Here is a 27,129-nt window from a genome sequence, read left to right as displayed (position 1 = left end):
AAATGTAAAAAAAAATGTATTGTGTCAAAATAACATGAAATATGAATCATGTGAAAAATGAATTATGTAAAAATCATAGGTGGAAAATTATTCGTGTAAAAATCACATGATCAATAAATTGTGTAAACATCACATGTGGAAAATGAATCGTTTTAAAATACATGTGGAAACGATCGTGTTAAAATCACATGAAAAATGAATCGTGTAAAAAAATAAAAATAAATAAATAATAAAAAAAAATAAAATAAATTCAAGACATGAAAAATGAATCGTCTGGAAAGATCACGTGACAAATTAATAAGGTGTTAATATTATGTGTGACACTTTAAGAGGAAAAATATCTTTTTGAACAGTAGTACTACTGGAGGAAAAAAAAATAACCGCCATTTTCTTTATACATAGGCTCACAGATGCCTGTGATTGGGAAGTGAAATGATGAAGATTATCCTTCCCTTGAAAAGCTGCTTCTAAGAGTCAAACTCTGTCCTCGTGATGATAGGGTGAATTACTGCACCACTTGTCAGCCCATTAAATGTGTCTTGCAAATATAAGAACCTGGCTTCGAGTAATTTAACTGGTGTTCACATTTTAAATCTATGTTTTTCCTATTGCTACTTTAATAGGAACACATGCAAATAGTGTGTGTGGGTGTATGTTGCATATGCATTTGATTTCTGCAGCTTTACTTCCCTGATTTCCTCTGAGATTCCCAGCCTGAGTGTACAAGCATAATCGTTTCTGCCGTGTCAACCTTTATTTTCAAAGTTTTTTTTTTTTTTACCTTTCTGTCTGAATGCTGGCAGGGACAAGCCTCTGATTACACCACATCAGGCGCGAGAGCAGTCAAAACTCAAAGGCATAAATATAAACAGTTGTGTGAGGAGTACGTAATTACTGTGTAGGCAATTAGCTAATTACATTGGGATGTTAAAACTGAAGACACACGCGCGCACACACATCACCTTGGTAAATCCACATTTGAATGGGATGAGAAACAGAAGTGTGAGTGCTTGGTTTGTAGTGAAATTAAAGAACATTTTTAGCTTAATAATAAGTACTGCAATGACAACAACTACTATTACTACTAACAAATGATCTGATTAGGAAGAAAACTGATATTAATCTCAGAATAAAGAATGCGTATAAGGGAATGTGTTAAAACCATCATTATTTTTGCATTTGACATCATGTTTGATTTGACATAAATCCCAGTGGTAGCTAGTTGCAGCTGGAGAACTTGACCTTGAACTTTTCCTTTTAATGATACAGTCAAAAATCTTATTTTCAGAATTCAAAAAACAAAGTATGGGTATGGGGCCCTTGTAAAGTTCCCTTTGGTTTGGTTCTGTAAATATTCGCAATACCTGGTAACATTCTGGATCAAGAAACCTAAGAGGTCCTCAAGGGTTTTTGGATGATAACAATACTAACTCGTTAGAACTGTTCTATGTGGAACGAGTTCTAAAAGAAAACCCCTTTCTAAAGGGCATTATTGAGGCAAGCTCCTCCTCAGTAACAGCATAACCTGCTGTTATTTAGATTTGAGTTTTTATGTTGTGGTGTTCTAGTTTGAAAATCTCTGACATCATGATGTGCTGTAAACCAAATGACAGAAAAAATCTCATGATTTTGAAAAATGAAATCCAGAAATCCGATAATCTGATTTTAATCACATATAAATGTGCAAAGAATTTAATCGGAAAAGCTCAAAAATTCACGTTTATTGCTGTTTAGATTAATTGAAGCATCCATGATGAAATGGATATACAAAGTTATATTTCTAGACTATTTTCAGAGTTTAAAAATATAGGACTTAAGTAAGGCAGAATTTGATGAACGCACAGAGCTGAGGAATTTTGAATCTGCCTCAAGAATCCACAGTGAGTTTGACAGTGCACGGATCCGGACACGCAACCTTTTTCTCACCAGTATAGAAGCAGAATATTGGCCTGTTATCACAATGTAGTATGTAGTATTGACATTTCCCATTTGCTGCCTGTTGGTTTTGTAACAGTGAGACTGCCAAATTAAGATCTGAGGGTGGTGAAATGTGCAAAATGAAAAATGTGTCAGTAATCACACTTCTAATTTCAGAAACCGAAGCAGAACAAAGACTGCCGTGCCAATATGTGATTGAGAATCCTGTGACTCAATTTGGTACGATTCAAATTCTCATTCTCCAGAACAGCGTTGTGTAATTGACTGAAGGCAACAGAGACACACTAAGAAAAGCCTCTCTTTTTTTCTCTCTTTCTTGACGTTAACAAGACAAAAACATGACAAAAACGTAGCTTGTCGTGTTACAGTGAAACCACAAAGCACAAATCCTCTGTCCTGTGGACTTTCCTGTGGTGGAAAACATAACAGCTTTACATTTGGCTGTTATAAAGTGCCGAAACTGGAGACTCCTTCCATGAATGCAAAATAAACATCTCCTTAGAGTAAACTTTATCAACAAATCTGTTTTATGTTAATCGTCCACCATACAAAAATCCCTGTGCAAGTTGCGACTATGGTCACAATACTAACCAATACTTTCTTTCCAATTAAGAAGTCAATTATGTACATGTGTCATTTTTTTTCCCTTCTAAACTCTATTTTGAATCTCAAATTCAAGTTCAATTTCTGCTTTAATAAACTTCTATCAGCTCTCACGGTGTCTCCAGTTGCTGCTCTTTTAAATCCGGTCATTAAAATAACGCCTGTATCCTCATTGTGAAGCAATATTGGGATGATATTGAACACTCTGCATGAGTAATGTCTATGTTTAATAGCATCTTTCACAAATTTTGGGTGTATCTACAATGGTGATGAATGTTGAATTTGCGCATAAATGCTGAATGGACATGCAAGAATTTGACCTCAGTATGCATTGCCTCTTGTCTCAGGTGTATAGATGGGGTGGATAAAGAAAGAATGTGAGTAATTGGCCATGCTCATTGGTTGCTAATTGCTGCAATTAAATATGCTATTAAATATGGACCTGTGTATTACATATACTGTAATACTGTAATTACATGTACTGTAAATCACCTGAGGCAAGGTTTATGATCAATAAAACGTTGTCCAATTTTTAAGCAATTAACTCTTACAAGCAAGAAAAAAATGCATGCAGTCTATTTAGAAATAAGATTATTATAATTTTTTAAATTATTTTTATTTATTTATTTATTTATTTATTTATTTATTTATTTATTTTTTAAAATGGAGAAGGATCTGGGTCCGCCCTGGATGATTAACACTTCAGCTAACGTCCTTGCGTGAAGCCTATTTGTACTAGCATGAGGACTATTAGTACTAACTTGTAGACTTTTAGTATTAGTACGAGGATTATTTTATTAGAGTGAGACCTATTTTTATATTTTTAATAGTACAAAGTCTGTTTGTACTATTGGTAAGCCAAAACTTTAATAGTATACACTCTTAGCAAAAATATTAATTCTGAAACCCTAGAACTCTTTGTTCTATCCCTCTGGTTCTATGAAAAACTCTGTAACTATCCAATAAACCCTCGATAAACCCTTTTTTTCTAAGAGTAAATGCATTTTACTTTTCCTGTATAACTTTATACAGCCATATTGATACAGTACCACACCCCTAATCCAGACAAACATGTTTTTTTTTTTTTTTTTCGTTTCCATCACTGATTGAACAGAACCACAAACACTCACTGAAAGCCAGAGGGAGTGAATGATTATAGCAGCAGCGTTAGAGTTCACAGACAGGTTGATGAGGACTTCAGGGGCTCCATTCCAAATGTTGTCCAAAAAAACATAGCCTGAGTTTTATCTTTTTTTTCCCTTTCTTTAAATAGAGTAGGAAATTGTGTAAATGCGTTTCTCCAGTGCCGCACTGTGAGTGACCTCAGTGTACTGGTCCTTGTGCAATATAAACAACTGCTCACACTGTCTGCATGATTCATGTGTTGTATTTGTATCTGTACAGTGATATTATTATTATTATTATTATTATTATTATTATTATTATTATTATTATTATTATTATATGTATTTCTTTTATGAATCTTTTTATTTAATTCTTGTATATGTCCCCCACCATTTATCTGTAATGGGCAAATTAATTTTGAAGACATGAAATGTTAATCAATAAGTATATTTTTTAAAGAATTATCATTTGCCAGGCAAAACAAACATATCTTCAAGAAATTGTCATCCATCTTCAAGCAATTACATAATATTTATTACATATGTCATTAATAAACAAAGATCCCAGTCCAATTTGCAAACATATTTTAATGTTTTTTTTTTGTTGTTGTTGTTTTTCATGGCTGTAAAGAGAGTAGGGAATTTGGCAAGAATCGTGGCTTCTGCTCTGTTGGGGGAAAAAAGCTCAGATCGATGCAGGTCACTGATAGCCTGGTGAACTGACTGTTGTATTATCTCACCATGATGCTGCTATTTGGTTGCCCTTTTAGCTGCACTTTAGACACCATATTGGGCAGCACAGGAGGCTCCTGGCATATTGTTCTCTCCTCAGTCATATTATCCTCTACGCAGCAGACTTCAGGTTCCAAAAGTCAGCTTCCTACACCAGCAACAAACACTCACGACTCATTGAGGGGAGTCTGAAGAGACCTGGCGAGTGCTGTGAAGAGAATCATCTTGGACTTCAGGAGGGATAAAACATCCCGTCCCATTCTGGGGACAGATGTACAGTCAGTGCAACATTAACTTAGGGCCACATCAATAATTAATTTGGACCGATCACATACAGTCTTCTCCTTAAAACAGGCCACCACAGCCTTCCTACTGAAGAGACTGGCTTCATTCATTGTGGGAACAACTTCTACGAGTTTAAAGGGGCTTTAAAATGTGCAATACCATTATTTAACCCCCAGGGACTTGTATGGTGGGTGCTCTTCATTAATGGATTTAAAAACCACATTGATATGGTGAAGTTTTTCTCTTTGGGGAATTATTTAGCATTATTTTGGAACGATTTTTTTTAGTTACATTTTTATAGCGCTTAGCTTCAATGGAAAACGAGGCAAGAACTGCACAGCAATGCATGACTCTTTGCATGTATTTAGTGTCAGAAGTAAAACAGAAACTTTGCATTTTCTGTCTTCAGGTTGGAAGATTTTGTGGTTTCTCTGTAAAATGACAAAGTGTATTTATTTAAAAAAATTTTTTTTTTATAATTAAAGTCAGACAAAATGAGGCTGCTGAGGAAATAACTGTTTATAGCTGCTATAGCATAAGTGAAAAGAGAAACTTCATAGATATTCCATAATATTAACTGTAAATATGAACGGATAAAAGTGTGACATCCAACTTTAATAATTTTTTTTTTTTTTTAAATGCACTCGTTGGCTTAAATAAAATGCTTTGTGACATAATGTTACAGGAAAATAATCAACTTTGGGCTGGTAAAAGTAACTCTATCATATCAAGCCACATCATACCACCTGGCCATTCCTTATTTTTCAAGGGGTTTATTCCTTACTTAACATTTGATCTTATTCATTTTATTTGCGATCTGACAATCTGAATTATTTTAGGCTACTTAAATATCTTAAGTATATAAATAACTAAAATAAATAACCAGTGAATGTGTTCTAAATAATCACATAGTATTTCATAATGTTTTTTTTTTTATTAAGCCCATGTTCACTCACATCTGTGTAAAATATCACAACTTGCAACATTAAAATAACACTATCAACATGACATTTTCTTTTTATTGAGACTTTGACAAAGATTTCAGACACATTCTTGAGTCTGCCTCCCTCCTGACCCAATGTTTAAAGCAGCACAGATTAAAGAAAACATGTTTGTTCTTCCGGAAACAAAATGCCTGTCGTGCCCCGTCCAGAAACCGTGACATAGCAGAGAGCAAAACAAAATTAAGGCCCCACGATAGATTGCACACTATAAAACACGAACAATTTATACAATAAGTAAATGAAGCTTTGTTCAGCTTGGGCGCTGATCCGAGTCTCCTGGGTGAAGCGAAAAGAAAAACAATGAAGAATGAATCATAACTGAAGAAGAGCGCTGGTAACATTGTATTGTCACCAATTGCAACCTGGATTTCTTTTAACCCAATCACTGTTATGTGATGTCATCAGTGTGCACCTCCTACTCCTATTTAATTTGTTAGTACATGTAGCCATATTGTGTAGGATCCATGTCTTAATCACTTGTGCTTTTGTAATCTTTAAATATTTCACAAATCAGTCTCTAAAGGTCTTCGGAATGTCACAGTGCTGTTGAGTGCTCAAATCTGATTGGTCAGAAAGTGTGCATGATTTTTGTATAACAGCACAGGTATTTCCAGCTGTAACATGAACGACAGATTAATACCAATGCCATTGTTCGGATACCTCATTGTTTCTATAGTAATAGCTCATACGCAGGTACTTGTACGGTGGAAGCTCCATATAATCTAAGGCTAAAACTAAACGGATACAAAAAACATGTCATTGTTTAACAACGTAAAATGTTTAACTGGTGATGTTTTGTGTTAGAAGACATTTATTTAACATTTATGAAAGGAGTATTTATGTAAGGGCTTTGTAGCGGTGATGGTGCTTTGCGATGTTTATCAGTACAGGAAAGTCTTCAGCAGAGAGGAGTTTACACGTTTATGGTTTCTTGGCAAAATGACTGTGTTTTTTGAGAGAGAGAGAGAGAGCGAGAGAGAGGGGTAGGCTGATGAGGGAATAACTGTTTATCTCCACTATAACATAAGTGAGAATAGGAACTAACTTGTCTCTCAGACATTGCACAACATTAACTCTAATTGTAAACCATTACTATGCATGATGTGTTGTACATTGCAATCACTGGCAAATTGCTGTGGGATAAGTGGAATAATACACTCCTGACTGGGCTGTTATATGAAGATAATGCACTTGGGGGGGGCTGTCATGTGTTAGTCTTACACAACAACAGTGACAGAAGTGCCGACTATAATTCAAATCACAGGTTTATCATTAATGCATTCTTTCTAATATATTATCGTTTCTATAGTAAGAGCTTTTTTTGTTTCTATAATTTCTATTGTAACAACATTAATTGTATCAACACGTTTGCCTCGCACCTCCAGGGTTGGGGGTTCAAATCCCACCTCCGCCCTGTGTGCGGAGTTTGAATGTTCTCCCCGTGCTTTGGGGGTATCCTCTGGGTACTCTGGCTTCCTTCCCTAGTCTGGAGACATGCATTGCAAGCTGATTGGCATGTCTAAATTGTCCAATGTTTGAACGGGTGTGTGAATGTGCCCTGTAATGTATTGGCACCCCGTCTGGGGTATCCCCCACTGAGTTCCCTGGGATAGACTCCAGGAGAGAAATATTCTGAAAAGCAGCCGATAAGAGTCCAGCGTAGGTGTGAAGTCCTTTTAATCCTGTTTAAAAATCATCTCAGGGAAATTCCTCAAGAAATCGGTTGAGAAAATGCCAAGAATACATTTTTGAAAATTCTAGGCAAAAAAGGGTCTCTACTTTGAAGATGCTAAAAAATGAAATTATTTAGATTTATTTAGGATTTTTTATTTTTTTATCACAACATAATTCCCCTAGGTCCATTTGTGCTATTAGGAATTTTGATGACTTTATTATTATTATTATTCTAAAATGTGGAAAAAATAAATAAAGAAAGAATGAATGCGTCTACACTTTCGACTGGTAGTGTACAGTATAATGTGTACTGACAATATTAAAGCTGTATAAATGCTCTGTATAACGGGAGATTGCTGAGCTAGAGTAGCAAGTGCACTGCCAAGCAGGTTTCTGATTTTGGGCTTACTTGGATAACAATGACATAGTCGACACTAACACATGTAAATTTGAAAAAGCATGGGTAATTTTTCACAATGTTTTGTCCACACTAGTGAATTCGGTCCATTCCCCAAAAGTGTTCCCTGCACAAAATGCAGAAACAATAGAAAAGAGTCTACTAGGTGTGTCAAATCCAATAATGTCCTCCATTTTGTTTTTGTATTTTAAACAGCACAGTCTGCTTATACACTATAGAAAGCATTCAAACAGGAAATTGGGATATTTACTACAGAAAACAGCATCGATCAGAGGTATCCCTGCAATTCCATCTTGGAGTTGTGAAGGTCACATGATAATCATGCATCAGTGTCAAAAACTGTCTGTTCACCATTGTAGTGGATGTAAAAAGTTGCATCTTTTAAAATTTAGCTGTGTTAGTGTGTACTAAAGTCATGAACTGCAATGATGAGCTACATGATGGCTTTCCTGTTAACCAATCTAGGAGTTTTCAAGATGTTCAGGAGTGGGAGGGTTAGGGTTAGGGTGGCCAAATATCACGGCAGCATCGCATAATTTATGTCCATCTCTAATTTCAGTTAATCATTTTGTAATAAAATATTGTGATTACAGATGTCGTAACACTGACGCAGGAATCATGGGTCAGTCTGATACTCATCCTGCTCATTTACCAGTACACATTACTCATGCTCAGATACTAACATCTGATACTACGTGATACTGTGTGATGTAAGCCTACACAGCAAAATCCTTTAACACTTTTAGAGGGTGTTAATTCAACACTGGGGATTTTGCTGTGTAGTCGTCATGCTATTGAACAGAGGACACAGAATGACAGTGATCTGGATGTATTTCATGATTAATGATATAGTCAAATAGTCAAATTATAATAATAAAAAAAAATCAAGAAGAGGAACCCCAGCATTTTCTTACAATACAAGTAACCTGATAAAACATCTTTTCAACATGCCATTACAACAGTATCATTAACAGAGGGCGTGAGGATGGCCGACCTGAGCGTGCAGAGGAGTACAAGTGCACATGGTCTTTAAGAATGAGCACAAGGTGTTGTGAATTACGCACACACAAAGGCATTTGTGAGCGTGGATCTGTGACGCTGGAGACTTTATTGCACGTGAGAGCAGTTCAGTTTTGCGAGCACTGAAACGTGCATGCTTTCTTCTGTCAGGGTTTAAACTTAAGGACACATTCGCTGATTGATATATATATATATAAAATATATTTGGAATCTGAAGACATTATTTCAGTTAGGAGGAGAATATTAGTTAACACCAGATTTTTAAATCAACAGTCCATAAGAGGGCAAAACTAATTAATACAAACTAAACAGCACCATGTTATATTGTTTACTGCAAAGAACAAACCTGGCTGTTAACATTTATTTTTAAACTAAAGTCCATAAAATGATCAAATCAAAAGATTTAACCTAGTTTCTCAGGCCATTTCCAGTGTTCATTTTCACACTGTTTTTAGTCATAGTTTTTGTCTTCTGCCGAAAATATCCTTCAAATTCAGACAGTATTATATTTACGTAACAGTATGTGTTTATTCAAATCAGTGGTAGTGCTTGCGCCACGTCTTAAATTCAAATGCTCAGTTTTTGTGCATTTTTATCTTAGATTTGACAAATATCCGAAGTTCAAATTTAAATTTGAAAGCCCTAGAGCAGTGAGAGGACCGAAGCAACATGAATGGTTGGTGACTTTCATTCTTATGTAAACAAATGTGCATGTAAACATAGTGGGCAATATCAAGGTCGGCAAAAATGATCGAGGTCATGTCCGTATATCGTACGATAAGTTGACGACGTAATTATCGCGACAGGCCTAGTCGGCCGTCCTTGTGTTTATTGTTAAATATGCCATTTAAAATGCAATAACCTTGTTAAAATAAAACTCTGCATGAGCTAGCAAAACACTGCAGCAACCAATATAAACAGCGCTACGTAAAATGTTCCATGATTCCCCTGATTGCTTACTTAGTACGATACTCATTTCAGTACCAAAAAGCGTACTCGTACTCACTATTAATGGATCCCTAGTTGTGATAGTAGAAATTATGTTGATATGGAAAAATAACATCAGCACATGCCTACACATAAGCTTCTAAAAGCTGTGTTAAATGTACGTCCATTTCACATTTTCATACACGATACAGTCAGGCCCAACAGTCTGAGTCAACACCAATCACTGATTATACTTCCATCAGTTAGCAAACACAATCCAGTTTTGTTTAATTATATTAGTGAAAGATCATCTGGTTTGACAAATACAGTCGATTCACAGCTCACACCCACGGAGTCGTGTATCTGCTTTCTTTTTGTGCAATGACGACTTGTTCGTACAGATGGGTGTGTTTTTATTCTGACGGGCTGCGACAGCTTAATGATGCTCCTGTAACTCACGTACAGAAAAAAACAACAACAAACAACACCAATTAGCATGCAGGAGAGTTGCTGTGAGGGGGAACAGGGTTAAGTATGCTTCTATTCTGACGCTCTTCTTTCTCGGCTAAAATAAAAGGCGAAGCAATCAATCAAGACAAGTATGAGTTAAAGATCAGACTTTCCTCAACTCTATTCATGTAAAAACAGCATAATCTCAAACTAGGGCTGCAGGATGCTGGATAAAACCGTGGTGAAAATCATGATATTTGGCCAAAATTATTTGAATTTAGGAACAAAAGAGCTTTTCATACACCATAAACGGATAAAAACTATGATGTGTCAGTATTTTAGGAACATAACAGTTTATTGCATGTTTTCTTCACATATTACAACCCCAATTTCAAAAAAGTTGGGACGCGGTTTAAAATGATTTGCAAACCTCATAAACCCATGTTACTCACAATAGAACATAGATAGCATATAAAAATGTTTAAACTGAGGAAATGTACCATTTTAAGAAAAAAAAAAGGTAATTTTGAATTTGATGGCTGCAACACGTCTCAAAAAAGTTGGGACGGGGGCAACAAAACGCTGGAAAAATAAGTGTTACTGAAAAGAAACAGCTGGAGGAACATTTTGCAACTAATTAGGTTCATTGACAATAGGTCAGTGACATGATTGTGTATAAAAAGAGTATCTTAGAGACGTAGAGGCTTTCAGCAGGTGCCTTTCCAGATGTCCAACCTGCCCATTCCATAGGCACCAATGCAACCTATACCATCAGAGATGCAGGCTTTTGGACCGAGCCATGATAAAAAGCTTGATTATGAATATCTTCATAATTTTACATTGAGGAACATTGTTCTGAAATTGTTCCACAAATTGTAGACACAGTTTTTCGCAGATTGGTGAACCTCTGCCCATTTTTACTTCTGAAAGACTCCGCCTCTCTAAGATGCTCTTTTTATACCCAATCATCTTACTGACCTGTTCCCAATTAACCTTCAGCTCTTTCTTTTCAGTAGCACTTACTTTTACAGCCTTTTGTTGCACCCGTCCCAACTTTTTTGAGAAGTGTTGCAGCCATGAAATTCAAAATGACCTTATTTTTTCCTTAAAATGATCCATCTCCTCAGTTTAAACATTTGATATATTTTTTTATATTCTAATGTGAATAACATATGGGTTTATTTACATTTCATTTGTGTACATTTTACACAGTGTCCCAACTTTTTTGGAATTGGGGTTGTACTATAAATATTCAATCAAAATAAAACTGGGCCTTACTCAAGTCATATCATATTACAGGGTAATTATAAGCACAGCTAGACTTAAATAAATGAATACAGTAAGTGCACTAACAAATAAACAGTTAAACACGTGAATAGGGAGCTCATCATTTATCACCCCAGCATCATTATACAAAATGATCTAACATTATCCTATTTAGCCAAACTCTCTAATGTTGTACTGATTAGGTAATTAAGGAAGCCGAAATCTGTGATCATGATTAAAATCGGATATAAATTCAGCACAGCCTTATTAAAGGAAAGCAGCAGGGATGAGAACACAAAACACTTCAAGGGGTGGAAAAACTGTGGGCTACTGGTTAAGAAAAAAATTTATATGGACTCTGTCTGAACTTAATACACTGTATGGTACATGCTGAAATTTGACAACATATTTAGACAGATTTCAAGCTCATACACTATACGTCTAAACATTTGTGGACACCTGACCATAACACTCACATATGCTTTTTGAAAATCCCATTCCAGAGTTCGCTCTTATAATAACCTCCAGTCTTCTGGGAAGGCTTTGCACTAGATTTTGGAGCGTTGCTGTGGGGATTTGTGATAATTTAGCCACAAGAGCATTAGTGAGATCAGGCAGTGATGTGGATGAGGAGGAATGGGGTACAGTAAGCGTTCCAGTTCATCCCAAAGGTGTTCAGTGGGGTTGAAGTCAGGGCGCTGTGCAGGACCCTTGAGCTCTTCTATTCCAGCCTTGGCAAACCATATCTTCATGAACCTTGCTTTGCGTACAGGGGCATTGTCATGCTGGAACAGGTTTGGGCCTCTTAGTTCCAGTGAAAGGAAACTGTAAATCTACAGCATACAAAGACATTCTATACAATTATGTGCTTAGACTTTGTGGCAACAGATTGGGGAAGAACCACATAATGGTGTGATGGTCAGGTGTCCACATACTTTATGCCGTATAGTGTATTTGTCTCAGTTCATGTCTGTTCTTGAATAACAGCTTAACTGAGTAAGATCAACAAAAATGTACTTGCCATTAATAATTACGAGACCACAGTGCTGCTGAATTCTCAATACTGTAGTGACATTTACACAGGGACAGATTTAAATTGATGTTTATTTCGCATGTTTCGGAGGAGTCTCCAGAATCAGCGCTGGAGATTCTCTGAAGGAACGTCTTCCCAGACTTGTTATAGCATAAAGGATATCAGGAGTTAATATTAAATGTAACTGTAAAAGGATAACAACATGATGGGTTGCTCTTTAATTAGTAACAAATGAACCATAAATGTAGGCACAAATGGCTGTGGAATGAGAGGAAGAAAGCATTGCAGGTCATGCGGTTATGGATAAATAATCAATGACAGAGGAGTGTGATGCAGCCTGACGTAAAGCGGCCACCCTATCATGTTTTATTCCTTATTTATAACTCAGTGCTGAAGATGCCATGCCAACTGAGGCGTGGCATTGTGTGAAAATTGATCACCATTATCCATATTATTTCCATTTTTAGTGTAACATACTTTGACATGACCAAGTGTCAGCCAATCAGAGATGGTCTGGGGTGAAGCATCCATATTTCTAGTCATCCACTAGCCTTAGTGTTTGACAACTGATTCGATAAAAAAAAAAAGAGTCATTTCTGCTAACTCATGCTGTTGGACCTGACTTTATCTGTAAATTAAAAGCGTTTTACATATGAACCATGTGTCCTGCCATATCAGACAGCTGTGTGGAGATTTATTTTACAGAACTTGCTGCTCAGCTGGATGTAATTATAAAGAAGAAGCTCATTATTATGGAAAATGCGTCTGTATCTGACAGCCACATGCTGTTTCAATTATCCATGAAAGGTCTCCTGTGATTATATACCTGTACATCACAAAAGCTTTTTTGCATTCTTACTTCCTTTGGCTGTTCAATCCCAATTTTCTCAAAACTCCCCCTGATTAGCCCATGATGCTAAGCTAATAGTCACGGAGATGCTTCCCGTGCTGTAGGACTACAATTCTGCAGTCGCTGCTTCTCTTCATTTTGACGAAAATTGTTAAAAATGGCTTGTGAGACACACAGAAAGAGAAAGAGCGAGAAAGAGATAGAGATAGAGAGAATGACAGAGATCAATGTCAGTGTTTGGACTGGAGGTGTCCAGCTGATTGTTTTGGCCCTTGTGGACTCGGAGATTTATTTACATGACCTGAATGACAAGTACGATGGACAGGACGATGGTTGCCGTGGAGATGCTGGACAGATACGCGGATGAGTGTCTGTCGTTCTCGGATTGGTGGGAGTCGATGGAGCCGTCCATGTTGGAGTCCAGAACGTTCTGTAAAGGAAAAGGAAAGACAAGCTTATGATGATGTGGAAAATTGCAGACTTAACTGTAACATGTGAACATATTATTAGCAATTAAGTGCTTAACAATAGTCACATCATAATATTGCATCGCTATCACAATATTATATACTTGACCTCATCCTGAACTCAGACACTGAACTGTACACCCCCATTCTGACCCTTGTAAAAAAAAAAAACAGCAACAACTGTTCTGTACAATATAAATGCTGTTTGCAATCTTAAATACCATTTGTCTCTGTCATTTGCATCACCATGTTAACTTGCCCTTACACCTCATTGATGCCTCTTTGCACATTACTGATTAATTACTGATGCATTTCTCTACCTCATACAATACCCTTGCACAAAATAATAATTATATATAGGGCGCATGGTTGCTTAGAATTACCACGTTCTTCTCACATTGCCAGGGTTGGGGGTTTGATTCCCGCCGATGCACTGTGTGTGCAGTGGTTTCTTTCGGGTACTCCGATTTCCTCCCCCAGTCCAAAGACATGTATGGTAGGCTGATTGGCATATCCAAAGTGTCCGTAGTGTATGAATGTGGATGTCAGTGTGCCCTGAGATGAATTGGCACCCCATCCAGGTTGTACTCCACCTTGTGCCCCATGCTCCCTGGGATAGGCTCCAGGTTCCCCGCGACCCAGTAGGATAAGCGGTATAATAAATGGATGGATGGGTGTGTGTGTGTGTGTGTGTGTATATATATATATATATATATATATATATATATATATATATATATATATATATATATATATATATATATATATATATTTATATTATATATATATTATATTATATATATATATATATATATATATATATATATATAATATGCACTTTTGGTTACATGCTAACTGCATTTCTGTATTTGTACACAGTGACAATAAAGATGAATCGAATCTAATATTAATACTACATTCTTGTAGCATGGGTGAGATTGTTCTAGAGTGCTATTGAGCTGCGTTAGTTGAAAGCACTGGGAGGGGCATGGCATTGTGTGATGTTGTGGTAGACTAATATCATGCATAGCTTATACAAAAAACATCTTATTGTCTTAAGTTCTATAGTGGGCGTTTCCTAAATCGAGAAGCTGTTATTTAGGTCACAATTGACAACAATAGCCGTCTAATACATTGCTATCATATTCACTTCTGTTTTACGAGCTTCTTCAATAAGAATTAATGCCAGCTGCTGTGAGAAGGTGTTTGCAATTGTCTAGAGAAACTCAAACATGTGACTTCAATTCTGTGAGCACTGAGACACGTGTGCCTCCTTCTGCCAGGGTTCACACTTTTCTTGTGAGTCAAGTTATTTAAAGTAAAAGAGCCATGGCCTAAAGTAAAAAAAAAAATGTTGTAAACTAATTTTAATCAATATTCTAATTAGTATTGAGTCATGTAAACACCTCAATCTGATTACCCAATTCATATTAAGACAATATCCTGATTCCCACCCCTAGAATATACCGATATTAAATTGGAAATGTGTTGCATGTCAAAAATGAACCAACGTGTCACCTCAGCAGCATTTTAGCTGAGTAAAGCATTTTATTGTCATCAGGGCACTACTGCCTGAATAGGCACCCAGTGTTTACACATCAGTCATGGATGGATAAGCTGACTGAAGGCACTGGAACGTTGAGCTATCTACTATTTAATATACTATACAGGGGCTGGACTGAGTAACAGCATCATTATTTCCTGTCTCCTGAGGGACCACCGCTAGCCCGTTTTACCAACTTTTTTCCCCCTCAGTAATCGCAAGACCATGTGACCATGTGTCGAGCTGTCAGAATCATCTCCCTCACTGGCTTGTATAATCAGGATCATCCTCATCACCAACATCTCTAAGTCTGCAGAATATTCAGGCAGCTCCTCCAGTCCCTGCGCATTCTAGTGTTCATGACTACAACAAATAACTACGCTGTCACTGTCCTGATATCCAGCAGTGCCAAATGAACTAACTGGCATGTCATTCACTGGAAACGTTTATTTATTTGATTATTAGATCTCATTTTAGCAGTACCTATGAATTTCAATTTGAAAAAGTAGTGCTGAATTATTTAGGAGATTTTAATGTTAAAAACAAGAAAAAAAGCCTGATATACTGTAAGTATGCAAGTACATATTATAAATACAGTTTAAAATTGTTTGCAGTTATAGGAATACAATCAGTGGCAGGCTGGTGTGATGTGGCCTGAGCCTCCGTTTAAAATTGTCTCACGAAAAAAAAAGAACACTTTGCAAGATCGGAAAACAAGGAGTTACAGCTGACACTGGAGACTCTTTCCATAAATATTAAATAAATGTCTCCCCACCATATCACCTCACAATTAGACAATTTTGGTACCCGTTTATGTGGCAGTTGTTACGATAGAGACGATAATTAGTATTAATATGCACAGAACAAGAAATAATTAAGGCAGGTGATCTTGACAGTCTAGAAAGGGACAGGGACAGATCTCTTCTCACTGCAGAACATCTACAACAGGAGAGTGTACAGATGAGCTAATAGTGTCCTCAGGGTTCTCTATCACGCCGGCCACTCACTGGCCAGACTTGTAAAGTCTGGTAAATTGTACAAAGTGTGGGACAGCCTGTTCTCCAGGGGTGTCAGACTCATTAGCCACAATCTACCACTTCCACCTACATCCTACCCTTACACCGACACACACACACACACACACACCAACAACCCTAGGTTATCAAAACAGCAAAGGTGAGGGGCACTAAATCTGAAATGGGTGTGATGGTCAGGTGTCCACAAATATCTGGGCATATAGTGTGTATTTGCAATACGTGCAATCTGGCAACCCTGTGCACGGTACATAAAAGGTTGTGACACTCCTAGTAATACTAAAGGGAGATGCCATTGAGTTTTAGCCTGACCTAAACACTGCCTTAATGAGATCCAAATTAAAACTATATTTCTACCATATTTCTGTTCAAACTAAAGAAAAAGAAATATGCTCTCATTTATTGAGCCGCTGCTCCATACGGCTCACGCAGACTTCTCACTGTGCACAGAGCTGCACATCTCTGCTGACTCTCTAAAAACTAATCATTTAATGACTTTAAAAAATATTCGAAAACTTGAACTTTCATTGCACACGCTTTTCTTCAGTCTTAAACGATAAAAGAAGAACGTTTTGGTATATCACACAGGCATTATAATAAATTGCTGCTTAAAGCATCCTGTTTTGACTCGCAGCAGCATTCCAGACTGTGTCCCAGCTTTACAGTAGATTTTTATTAGTGTTTCCAGTACATTCTTTTCAGAACGTACAAAAGCTAGTAAATCTGAAAAAAATTGTATTAGATGGCTGTTGTTGTCAAACTGTAGCCTAAACGACTGTTTCTCGATTTAGGAAAAGCATCACTGTTTTGATGTTAGATTGCTTACTCAATCACGTTAGATAGAAAATAGAAGAAAAAAGAAATGTCCCTTTTTCAGGAGACTGTATTTTAAAAATTATTTTGTAAAATCAAAATGATCAAGTAAGCTTTGCAGATATTTATTGGAAAAGGTTTAAACAATGTTTTTTATGCTTGTTCAACGAATCATAAACAATTATTGCACATACGCCTGTGGAGCAGTCCTTAAGACACTAACAGTTTACAGGCGGTAGGCGATTAAAGTCAGTTACAATAACTTAGGACACTAAAGAGACCTTTCTACTGACTCTGAAAAACACCAGAAGAAATGAGATGAGATGAGATGCACTGTAGTACTTAAAGCAGCTGGAGGCCACCAGATACTGACTGTTACTTTTAATATTGACCCCTCATTTGTTCAGGGACTCATTATTCCATTTCTGTTCGTCAAACGTCTGTGAAACTCGTTCAGTTTGTTTCAGATGTTGAATGTTTTTATGTGAATACAAATATTTACACGTTAAGAAATTTGCTGGAAATAAAAGCAGGTGAATGAGAGAGGACGTTTCTTTTTTTGCTGAGTTTAGTCAAAAGTTTAGAAACACTAATTTTTATTCTTTTTATTTGTTCCCCCACATTTTAGAATAATAATAAAGTCATCAAAAACTCTGGAATAACACAAATGGAACTGTAGGAATTATGTTGTGATAAAAAAAAAAATCCAAAATAAATCAAAATATTTAATATTTTAGCATCTACAATTATATTTTTGTCTACAACACAGATTTCAAACATTTAATCATACACCTTCAGATCAAAAGGTTTTTAAGATCATGAGAAACATTTCAGTCGAGTGTCCCCAAACTTTTGACCGGTAGTGTATTTATATATACATGTACATGAACTAAATATATAAATCTTTGAGTGAAAACATGCCTGGTGTTTACATATCTGAATCTGTGGTGTGTCATTTCTTACTGCCACCTAGACAATCATACTTTCCATCAGGAGAAATCCTGAGCGTGGGGAACTGACTTGTGGGATTCTTTTCATCACCGCTGTTTATATCAATCATCACTGAGATGCACAGGAGGGATATTATCCTAGATATGACAGATGTATTGCTGTAAGATCTAAAGAGACAGCCTGAGTCACTCGTACAGGACATTGTCAAGTACACAGTCATAGGACCTCATGCTTTTTGTGTATTGCCCTTCAATCGCTCAACTCTTCACCCAAGCGTTTGTGTTGCGCCCGAGCTCCCAACACACCCGAGGTAATCAAAGTTGTGCAGCTGGAAATGAGCTGAAATTCCCTGCGCTTGACGTCTTACCTCATCTGCACATTCAAAACTGCTGGAGGGAGAACACTTCTCTGCACCGTCCTGGGAGACACAGACACAGGAAAATATGACTGCGGAAGATAGAAGCGCCACTAAACATCCATCAAAACCGTGTGTTATGAAAAGCGAATCTCAGAAACTGTTTCGATTTCATCGCCCATCCTTATTTGATCCTTAATATATTCATAATTTTAGAATTTGTTATTGAAGACTGAGACAAATCAAATGTTTGGATGCGCGGGAAATTTCTGCACGGAATGGAAATCTATGTAACTGTAACAAACGAGCATGCTAGCACACAGTGTTAACTGTTATAATCTCTTCATGACTAATGCTTAACTCGTAATTTCTGATCCCCAACTAGAAACCCAAAGGAAACGCCCATCGACTCTCCTCAACCTCGAGTTCAGCAAGTGACATCAAATCAATATGGCTGTTTTTTATATATATGCTGGATTAATCATGAAGCCTAATTATAGATTGTATAATAATGTTACAAAAATGGATAAAAATGTTTGTTTTTGTTTTGTTTGTTTGTTTGTTTATTTATTTAACTTCCTGTCCCTGGGCATGGGATTAGTAATTGTCTGCGCACTTCTCACCTCCTTGTTACTTGAGTACATTTTGTTTGTTCTTCTTCTTTTTCTGTTCATTTGGGCAGCTACATATATATATATTTTTTTTCCTGTACCATCCTCGGACACACACCTTCCCCACCCCGCAAACAAGAACTCAATCATGAACCTGAAATTTAAAATAAAAGCTTGATCTCAAATCAATATGGCTGCTCACAGCATCAACCATAAAAAACTAGCACTTAAATTTTGTATTTTTTTTTTAACCTTTAAATGAGTTAAATATAGAACATTTAATTCAATTCAATTCAAATTTATTTGTATAGCACTTTTAACAGTGGACATTGTCTCAAAGCGGCTTTACAGAAACATATAAACACAGGATACAGGATTTTGAATGTGTGAATTTATCCCTAGTGAGGTGGCTATGGTGGTGAGGAAAAACTCCCTAAGATGATATGAGGAAGAAACGTTGAGAGGAACCAGACTCAGAAGGAAACCTGTCCTCATCTGGGCAACAACGGATAGTGCGAAAGTAAAAGAAAGTTCATTATGGTTTTAACATGAAGTCTGTTGTTGAACTGTTTTGAGAAGGTAAATATACATCACTCATCATAGTTAGCAGGCTAGCTTGTTGCTAGCAAAAGAAGTAGGCATGTAGGCTATTCCACAATTTAGATACCATTTATGTCCCATTGATATTACATTTACAAGACATGTGTGTAGAATAAAAGTAAAAGACATTTTAAAAACAGTGTCCTTCATAACAACGTTTCAAAACCTACAAAATCGACAGCACTTCGTAACTACCCTGTTCCCACTCACACATGAATCATCCATAATATGTTATGGAAAAAATGTACTTTTCAGTTCATTCACTCATCCCTGTTTCCTGAACACTTCCCATGAGATATTTGGAATATTCCACATATAAAGATCGAGAGAAGAAGAAAAGCAGGACCTCTCATTCTTGTTTATTTTTAATAATATTGTGATATTGACTAACAAGGCCACATTGAAAGTGCATTCCTTTTACCCAAATGAGAGATTTAGAAGTAAATTATTAGTTTAAAAAAAAAAACAATTACGTAAATCATTATGACTTTAGCATGGATGCTAGTTAATCACATTTTGCCTGAAAAAAACCCAAAAACAAACTAAACCCTGTTTCACATTTAAGCGCAAAATGCCACCACTGTCAGCAAAGGAACCTTGTAAGCATGTGACTGTTGCCTGGGATGGATTAATGTTTTTTTTTAAAGGTTAAATCCATTACATTCAAAGTGTGTTTTTTTTTTTTATTTTTATGATATCAGAGTTTGTAGAAAATCTCACAGTGTTTTCATACCTAGCATGTCCCTAATTGGAAAGTTGCCAAGTTTGACGGCTTGAAACCATCAAGCTTTGACTAAATGTCTATAGAAATCGTGTTCAACAGAAATGTCGAGTTTTATTAAAGCCGTAATCACACACACCTGCCTCTCAGAGTCACTGAATCAGGTGCGTTACATTAGCATTGTGTAAATCATTAAACACTTATCAGAGGGAATATAATTAGTACAGCGAGGATATTTTTTGCCTGTATATCCAATTAGTGTGAAAAGAAATCACCACCCACCAAGGGAACGTTCTGGAAAAAAACTTGTTAAATGATATGTCAGTGAACACATTGTGTTAGATGTTGGCAAATTTAACTTACAGTAGAAAATAACTGAAATGTTAAAAATCCCATATTGTGGTTGCACAGCTGTTTAACATTATAAGAACTTTGTTGCTAGGCAACCAACTGAGGCGAATTCAGAAGCTAATAGTGTGTCAAGCTATCAGGTTGCCATTAAGTCTATTTTGCGAACAATTCAAATGCACAATGATGGCGGAAATGAGACAAAAGCATTTGGAATGTCAACATTTCTCTCAGATGTGTTGGGAAATTGCTAAAAAAAAGACTCTGTATGGATACAATTATGGTACTTAGCACTTAGCATTGACCTCTAATACGCAGACATTCTGCCACATTGAGAAACTTAGTTCGTAGTACGTTTACACAGACAGTAGTAATCTAATTATTAACCTTATTCTGAATAAGATAATATTGTGATTAAGGTGTGTACATGAGTTTATTTTAGAACACTCCTTTCATGTTCCTGTTTTACATGTTATAGAACATAGATCGATTAACGGCACACGTCATTACGTCCCCACGCCACACCATCCGACGTCTGTCCAGAATTTCACGTATCGACATACAGTTGGTCTGCGTTATGGGACCGTATACAGTTTTGGGTGTTTCAGTTATAATTTTACGAAAGCTTCAAGTGCGGTTAATTATTTGTCATGCTATACGTGCAAATAGACGACTGCTTGAAACGGATGTCCTACCTCTGGATGGAGCTCTCATCTACTCCAATTCCAGATCTCTGGGACTACGGCTGCTTCTAAGGCCAAACAGACTTCATATAAATCCATAATTAACTTTTTCACACTATCTGTTGTTACCCGGATGAGGATGGGTTCCCTTCTGAGTCGGGTTCCTCTCAATGTTTCTTCCTCTTAAAACATCTTAGCGAGTTTTTCCTTGCCACCGTCGCCACTCAGTGGCTTGCTCAGTTGGGATAAATTCGCACCTTTAATATTTATATACCGTGTTGATATTTCTGTAAAGCTGCTTTGAGACAATGTCTATAGTAAAAAGCACTATACAAATAAAATTTAATTGAATTGAATTGTACACGTCTGTAACGCACGTCGATAATGCGACTAAAACAGGAGTACTCCACATGTCTTAATTCCATTTGTGTTTACTTCGAGTGTGACTTTAGTCGGATTAAAGTTATAAATAATCGCTGTTTACATGTTTGTTTCTTAATCAGAGTATCGCCTTAATCGGGTTAATATCGGATTATTGTCCATGTAAACGCACTGCGTGAGGTGCTACAGAAATATGCTACAAGCTACATAAAAAACATGCCGTGCTAAATGCTGAAGTGAAAATGATTCATATAAAAGGCTGAGAAATATCAAGTTTAATTAATTATTTTCTGGAGCACAAATCACATTTCTACTCCTCTAAACGTTAGGGAAAAAAAGCCATTTATGTACTTCCGCATGTGGTGGAATTCAGCGTCATAGTGCATCAGCAAATTTTGTATCTATTAACTGCATACTGGAAATGGCTCTTCCTCTTTTTCACATGGACTATTATATTTATAGCTTCATCATTCACTTATGATGATGATCCTGTACCCATTTCCTTTGCAGAATGACACACGGCCGCATGGGAGAACCGGGAGGAACATGATGTTTTCATAATATTTAAAATATATTCATGTTTGCGCATCGAAATCCATTTTCAGACAGGTAAAGGATGTTCTCTGGGGAAAGAGGCGCTCATGAATAAGGCAGATACTGGAAATGTAGTCATCAATATTCGGTTTAAAGTATCCCTACAGTACCAGTGTGGTGTTACAGTATCGTTTTCCTGCTGTTCCCTTCAAAGATTAACATCAGAACACTTTCAACTCACAATAAAACTGTACATTAAATATATATATATATATATATATATATATATATATATATATATATATATATATATATATATATATGTATATGTATATGTATATGTATATATATATATATATATATATATATATATATATATATATATATATATATATATATGTATATATATGTATATATATACATATGTATATATGTATATATATGTATATATATACATATGTATATATATATATATATATGTATATATATGTATATATATATATATATATGTATATGTGTATGTGATGATTACCCTGCCATGAAAAGTGTGAGTGCGACAGTGTGCGTGTTCAGTCAGTGTGGGAAGCAAACAAAACACACTCAGAGAAAAGACTTAGTACCTCCATGTGCCATTAAAAGAGATACAAATGAAACTTGCCATGTATGACATTTTGTACATATTTCTGTAGCTTTTTAAATGATTATTTCTGATCTTCATATCAAAAATGGTTTTAAAATACATTGCGTCTGTGTCTGTAATAACTGCTGTATATTTTCCTCCTCAAATCCAATAACTGTATAACCTATAGTGTTATAGATTTAAGAAGCGAATATGTCTGTATGTTGATTGATCGAAAGCGAACACTAGTATATACAGTTTGACTTATTTAAAGGGTAAAAGTGCACAATGATTTGATGTCACTTGCTGAACTCGGAGTTAAGGAGACCATCCTGAGTTTCCGAGTAGGACTTCCTTTGCGTTTGCCTGGTCAGAGCTCAAGAATCACGGTTCACAACCTTGAGTTTAATGCAGCATTTGTTTTCTACCACGGGAAAGTTTTCAGGACAGATGGCTTTGTGCTTTTCTGGTTTCATGGTAAATGACACACTGCTTTTGTTTTTCTTATTAACTTTCTTATATAAAGCAGAAACATGAATTTAACCATTTGTGGATGTTCCACAATGTTAAACATAGCTATTAAACGGATAGAAATGATGCTTTATCTCTTGATAAATAAAACATTTGTTAGTGCTGGGAAATTCGTGTGGTATAAAAGGAATAAACTTCAGGATGTTCTGATACAATAAATTAACTTTGGGGTGGAAACAGTAACTCCGTTTAATGTTGGACATATCACACCACCCTGTCACAGCACCCCTTCCTCCCTTAGACTTTCAATATGTCTGATATTTTATTATTGTGGCCACGTTAGATTCCGTAACGTTAAGCCTGAGCTATCTTTGTGGCATACTTTGTCCCACAATTTAAATTTAGTTACATCGGTCCACACCTCAATAACACAAATCAAGTCGGCCTGTAAATAATGTCATTGGATCTAATGTGATGTGGGTGGAAAGTTCAGGAATAAAAGGCTCTGTAGCTCTAATAAATAAACAAAATATGATTTTACACATTGACATTATATTCATGTTGTATAATAAATCTGTACCTAGAGGCTGTGGAATTTACTTTAGAGTTAAATGTGTTCCGGGCTACAATCTGTGCTTTAGGAAAGAATAAAATTGTATTTATTCTCTCAGATTATATATGAAAAGATCTGTAGAAATCAACAAACTGTAATGCAGGAAGTATTCATCTACTGCAGCCGTGGCTTCGGTAATATTCACTGAGGGAAACGATAGACTTAAGCTTAGCATACATGTCCTCCTTGTACATTATACTCCCATCATTTTCACCAAAAACATGGCACACACACCTGGCCATGCTGAGTTTAATGTTGGATATCATCATAATATCGTAAATTGTGATAACAAGTTGGGCAATTACTGTGCTGAAAACAGAATACTGGCACACACCCAAGCAGAAACGAATAAATATCCAACACTCAGATCCTCAGTGTGTGATGGAGAGGAAACAAAGCCACACATCTGTGCTGAAGGACACTAAAAATGCCAATAAATTACTTTCCATGCCGGGATTGCTTGAGAAAGGAGCATATGTTTGAGTTTATTGCTATCTGGTGCCAGTCTAGATAAAAAACAAAAAAAACAAAAAAACATTTCTGTCATAATAACCTAGACCCAAATTCTTGATCAGAAGTGGATGGGAACAAAGTCATCACAGTCTTGGAAGTGAACTGAGTAACTTTTATGAAGGATTTTGAATTAACCGTAGAAAATAATTCTCTAAGCAGCATGCAGTATAATGTATAAATTCATTCTATAATTGTTATATGATTGAGAACATTTATAGTGGTTAATCACATTATCGTTTCTAATTACTTTGTGCTTGTGTTCGTTAAGCTCAAATTTGATAAAAAATAAAATTCTTAAAGAACTGTACATGTGCAGCTTGCCTGGGATTAATGGGGAATAACGTACACTGCAAAAAACGTTAAGTTTTAAAGAAATTGAAAAATATCTTGATTTATGTAATATTTCATATTAACAGATGATTATGAATCCTGTTTTTAGATGCTTTTACTCATTGTTGAATGACATTTTCTAGTTATATTGGCAGATGTTTTTTCTTCTTTCTGGAAATGAATGCTTCAAATAAGAAAAAGTGATCTGCCAGGAGAAGAAGACTGATCGAAGCTTGAAATTAGTTCTAAAGTCTAGAAATAAGTATCATTTAGCTATGGAAATCTGACTATATTCACACTTGTTAAGATATTTACACTTGTTAAGTTTCTATGCAGTGCTAGGAATTAAGAAAACGTGTTAACTATATTCAAAAAGTGGCAGAAAAAAGTGTTCTAAAAGTGTTATTAAAGTATTAATATTAACAGCCCTAATTTATTCATCTCCTAGAAGTGAGGGTTAGAACCTTTTGGTGTAGTACTTTAGGCAGGTGAGAACACATCAGGTGAGGTGCGAGGTGGTCTGACACTGCTTCAAAGTGAACTTCAGTGCAGTTTAATTGCAGTGAGAAAGAGATTTGACCTTTAAAGTACCCCAAACACTCTGTCTATTTTTCAATGTGAGCTGCTAAACTGGGGTGGAGGTACAAACTGAGCTGAAGGACATACAGTAGCTGTAGTGCTGAAGAAATGCCATGTGATCTGGATATTGAGTTTTGTGATTCCTACTGTACATGCACCAAATTTGGCTTATATATTACTGTATTACTGTATGAAAAAGTTTTACGGGTACATTTTCAGCTCTACAAGTCATTTTTCAGCTTTTTGGTTCGTATAATTATGTGCATCGTGAAACCAAACCAAATAGCAAATAAACCAAAAGCCTCAAATTCTCTCTGATTCAGACTCTTGAAAACCACTAAGTGTACTAGAATCCTAGAGTTTAAGTCCCTGTGAAGTGCCTTGAAACGCATAGTATTATCGATGTGTTGAAATCATTTCCACTGAAACAGGAAGTCAGGGTGGCTGAAACATAACGAGTGGCTCCTCCCCCTTTTTAAATAACCAATAGTGCTTAGCTTACCTCACAGCCAGGAATCTTACAACTGTTGGGGGTGGGACACTTCAGATTCTAGAGAGCATTTGATTGGACGGAAAAATTGATGAGCAGCTGAAATGCAGAGTGATGTCATCAAAATGGTTGATTCGTTTTGGTGGTCGACAGAGACTGTACATTTTGAACGCATATATCTTCTAAATGCGAATATTGTCATTGTTTTGGAGCACACTAGCGTATTTATAACCTTAAGGTTAACATGTTCATAGTAAAAGTCCCAAAATTTTGATTTCATGGGGACTTTAAAAGGTAGGGGAGAGAGAGAGAGAGAGAGAGAGAGAGAGAGAGAGAGAGAGAGAGAGAGAGAGAGAGAGAGAGAGAGAGAGAGAGAAAGAGCGCACACTGGTCATGTGATCGTGTTCATTCATAAAGACCAAAAACAGAATAATCTGCACTGATAGGGACTGATAGTCTGATAGCACTTAATCACAGCATCCAACATGTTATAACTGCTAAAAAGAGATATTCAGGAGATTTCTAACGAGATCTATCTGATCTACGATGCCCGAGAACGAGGCTGTGGAACTCAGTCACTTTAATCAACTTTGGATCTCGATTTCTGGCTAAAATGACACCTCAGACTCTATCAAAGAGCACATTGTGTTTCAATCAAATATTTTAAAAGTCCACAGTTCTGAGATTTTGTTTATTCAACCGATCAAATTCTTGGAAAACCTGACTTCGGGAGCCTAAAAGCGGTCATGGCCAACCTCGGTGCACTCTACTGCCTCACCCATGCCCTTGAACCAGTACTTGGCAGCAGCTACTACTACAGGTGCTATTTTGAAGTCGTTATGACATCAAAATATGCTTATACTATTCTTACGTAGTGTGTACACCGCCAGCTGTCTGTTCTTCACATACTGGCATAGGTTATTGTTTCCTGTTCTGGACACCATATTGGTCGCATTATGACGGAACAAATTGTATAATAGACAAATGTACAAGTGCACACGCTCCATTTTAACTCCATGGGTGGAATCTAATCCAGGCATAGAGTTGTGGGCTACGGGCTCCCTATCAGACTTTACCCTTGCTAGATTAGTAATGTTGCCTGTTGCTCAAAAAGCTGTTCAGTGAACCACTCCATTCCTTCTGAAACAG

General features: G+C 36.4%; 1 protein-coding gene across 2 annotated transcripts in view; it reads right to left on the bottom strand.

Moving 5' to 3' along the window:
* Positions 1 to 11,318: 11,318 nt before the first annotated feature.
* gfra2b (GDNF family receptor alpha 2b) overlaps positions 11,319 to 27,129 on the bottom strand; it is a 93,071-nt gene continuing 77,260 nt past the window's right edge. Inside the window, exons 8-9 of one of the 2 annotated variants that reach the window (XM_017488386.3) lie at positions 18,500 to 18,550; positions 11,319 to 13,754 (exon numbers count right to left, since the gene is read on the bottom strand). In XM_017488386.3, the coding sequence (XP_017343875.1) occupies positions 13,617 to 13,754; positions 18,500 to 18,550 (189 nt within the window). In that variant the 3' untranslated portion in view covers positions 11,319 to 13,616. The remainder of the gene's footprint in view (positions 13,755 to 18,499; positions 18,551 to 27,129) is intronic. The other variant, XM_017488387.3, reaches the window with a different exon arrangement.

Source organism: Ictalurus punctatus, chromosome 16, assembly GCF_001660625.3.
Source record: "Ictalurus punctatus breed USDA103 chromosome 16, Coco_2.0, whole genome shotgun sequence".
NCBI lineage: Eukaryota > Metazoa > Chordata > Actinopteri > Siluriformes > Ictaluridae > Ictalurus > Ictalurus punctatus.
Note: the sequence above shows the minus strand (reverse complement) of the source record. Positions and strands in the feature narration are given on the sequence as shown.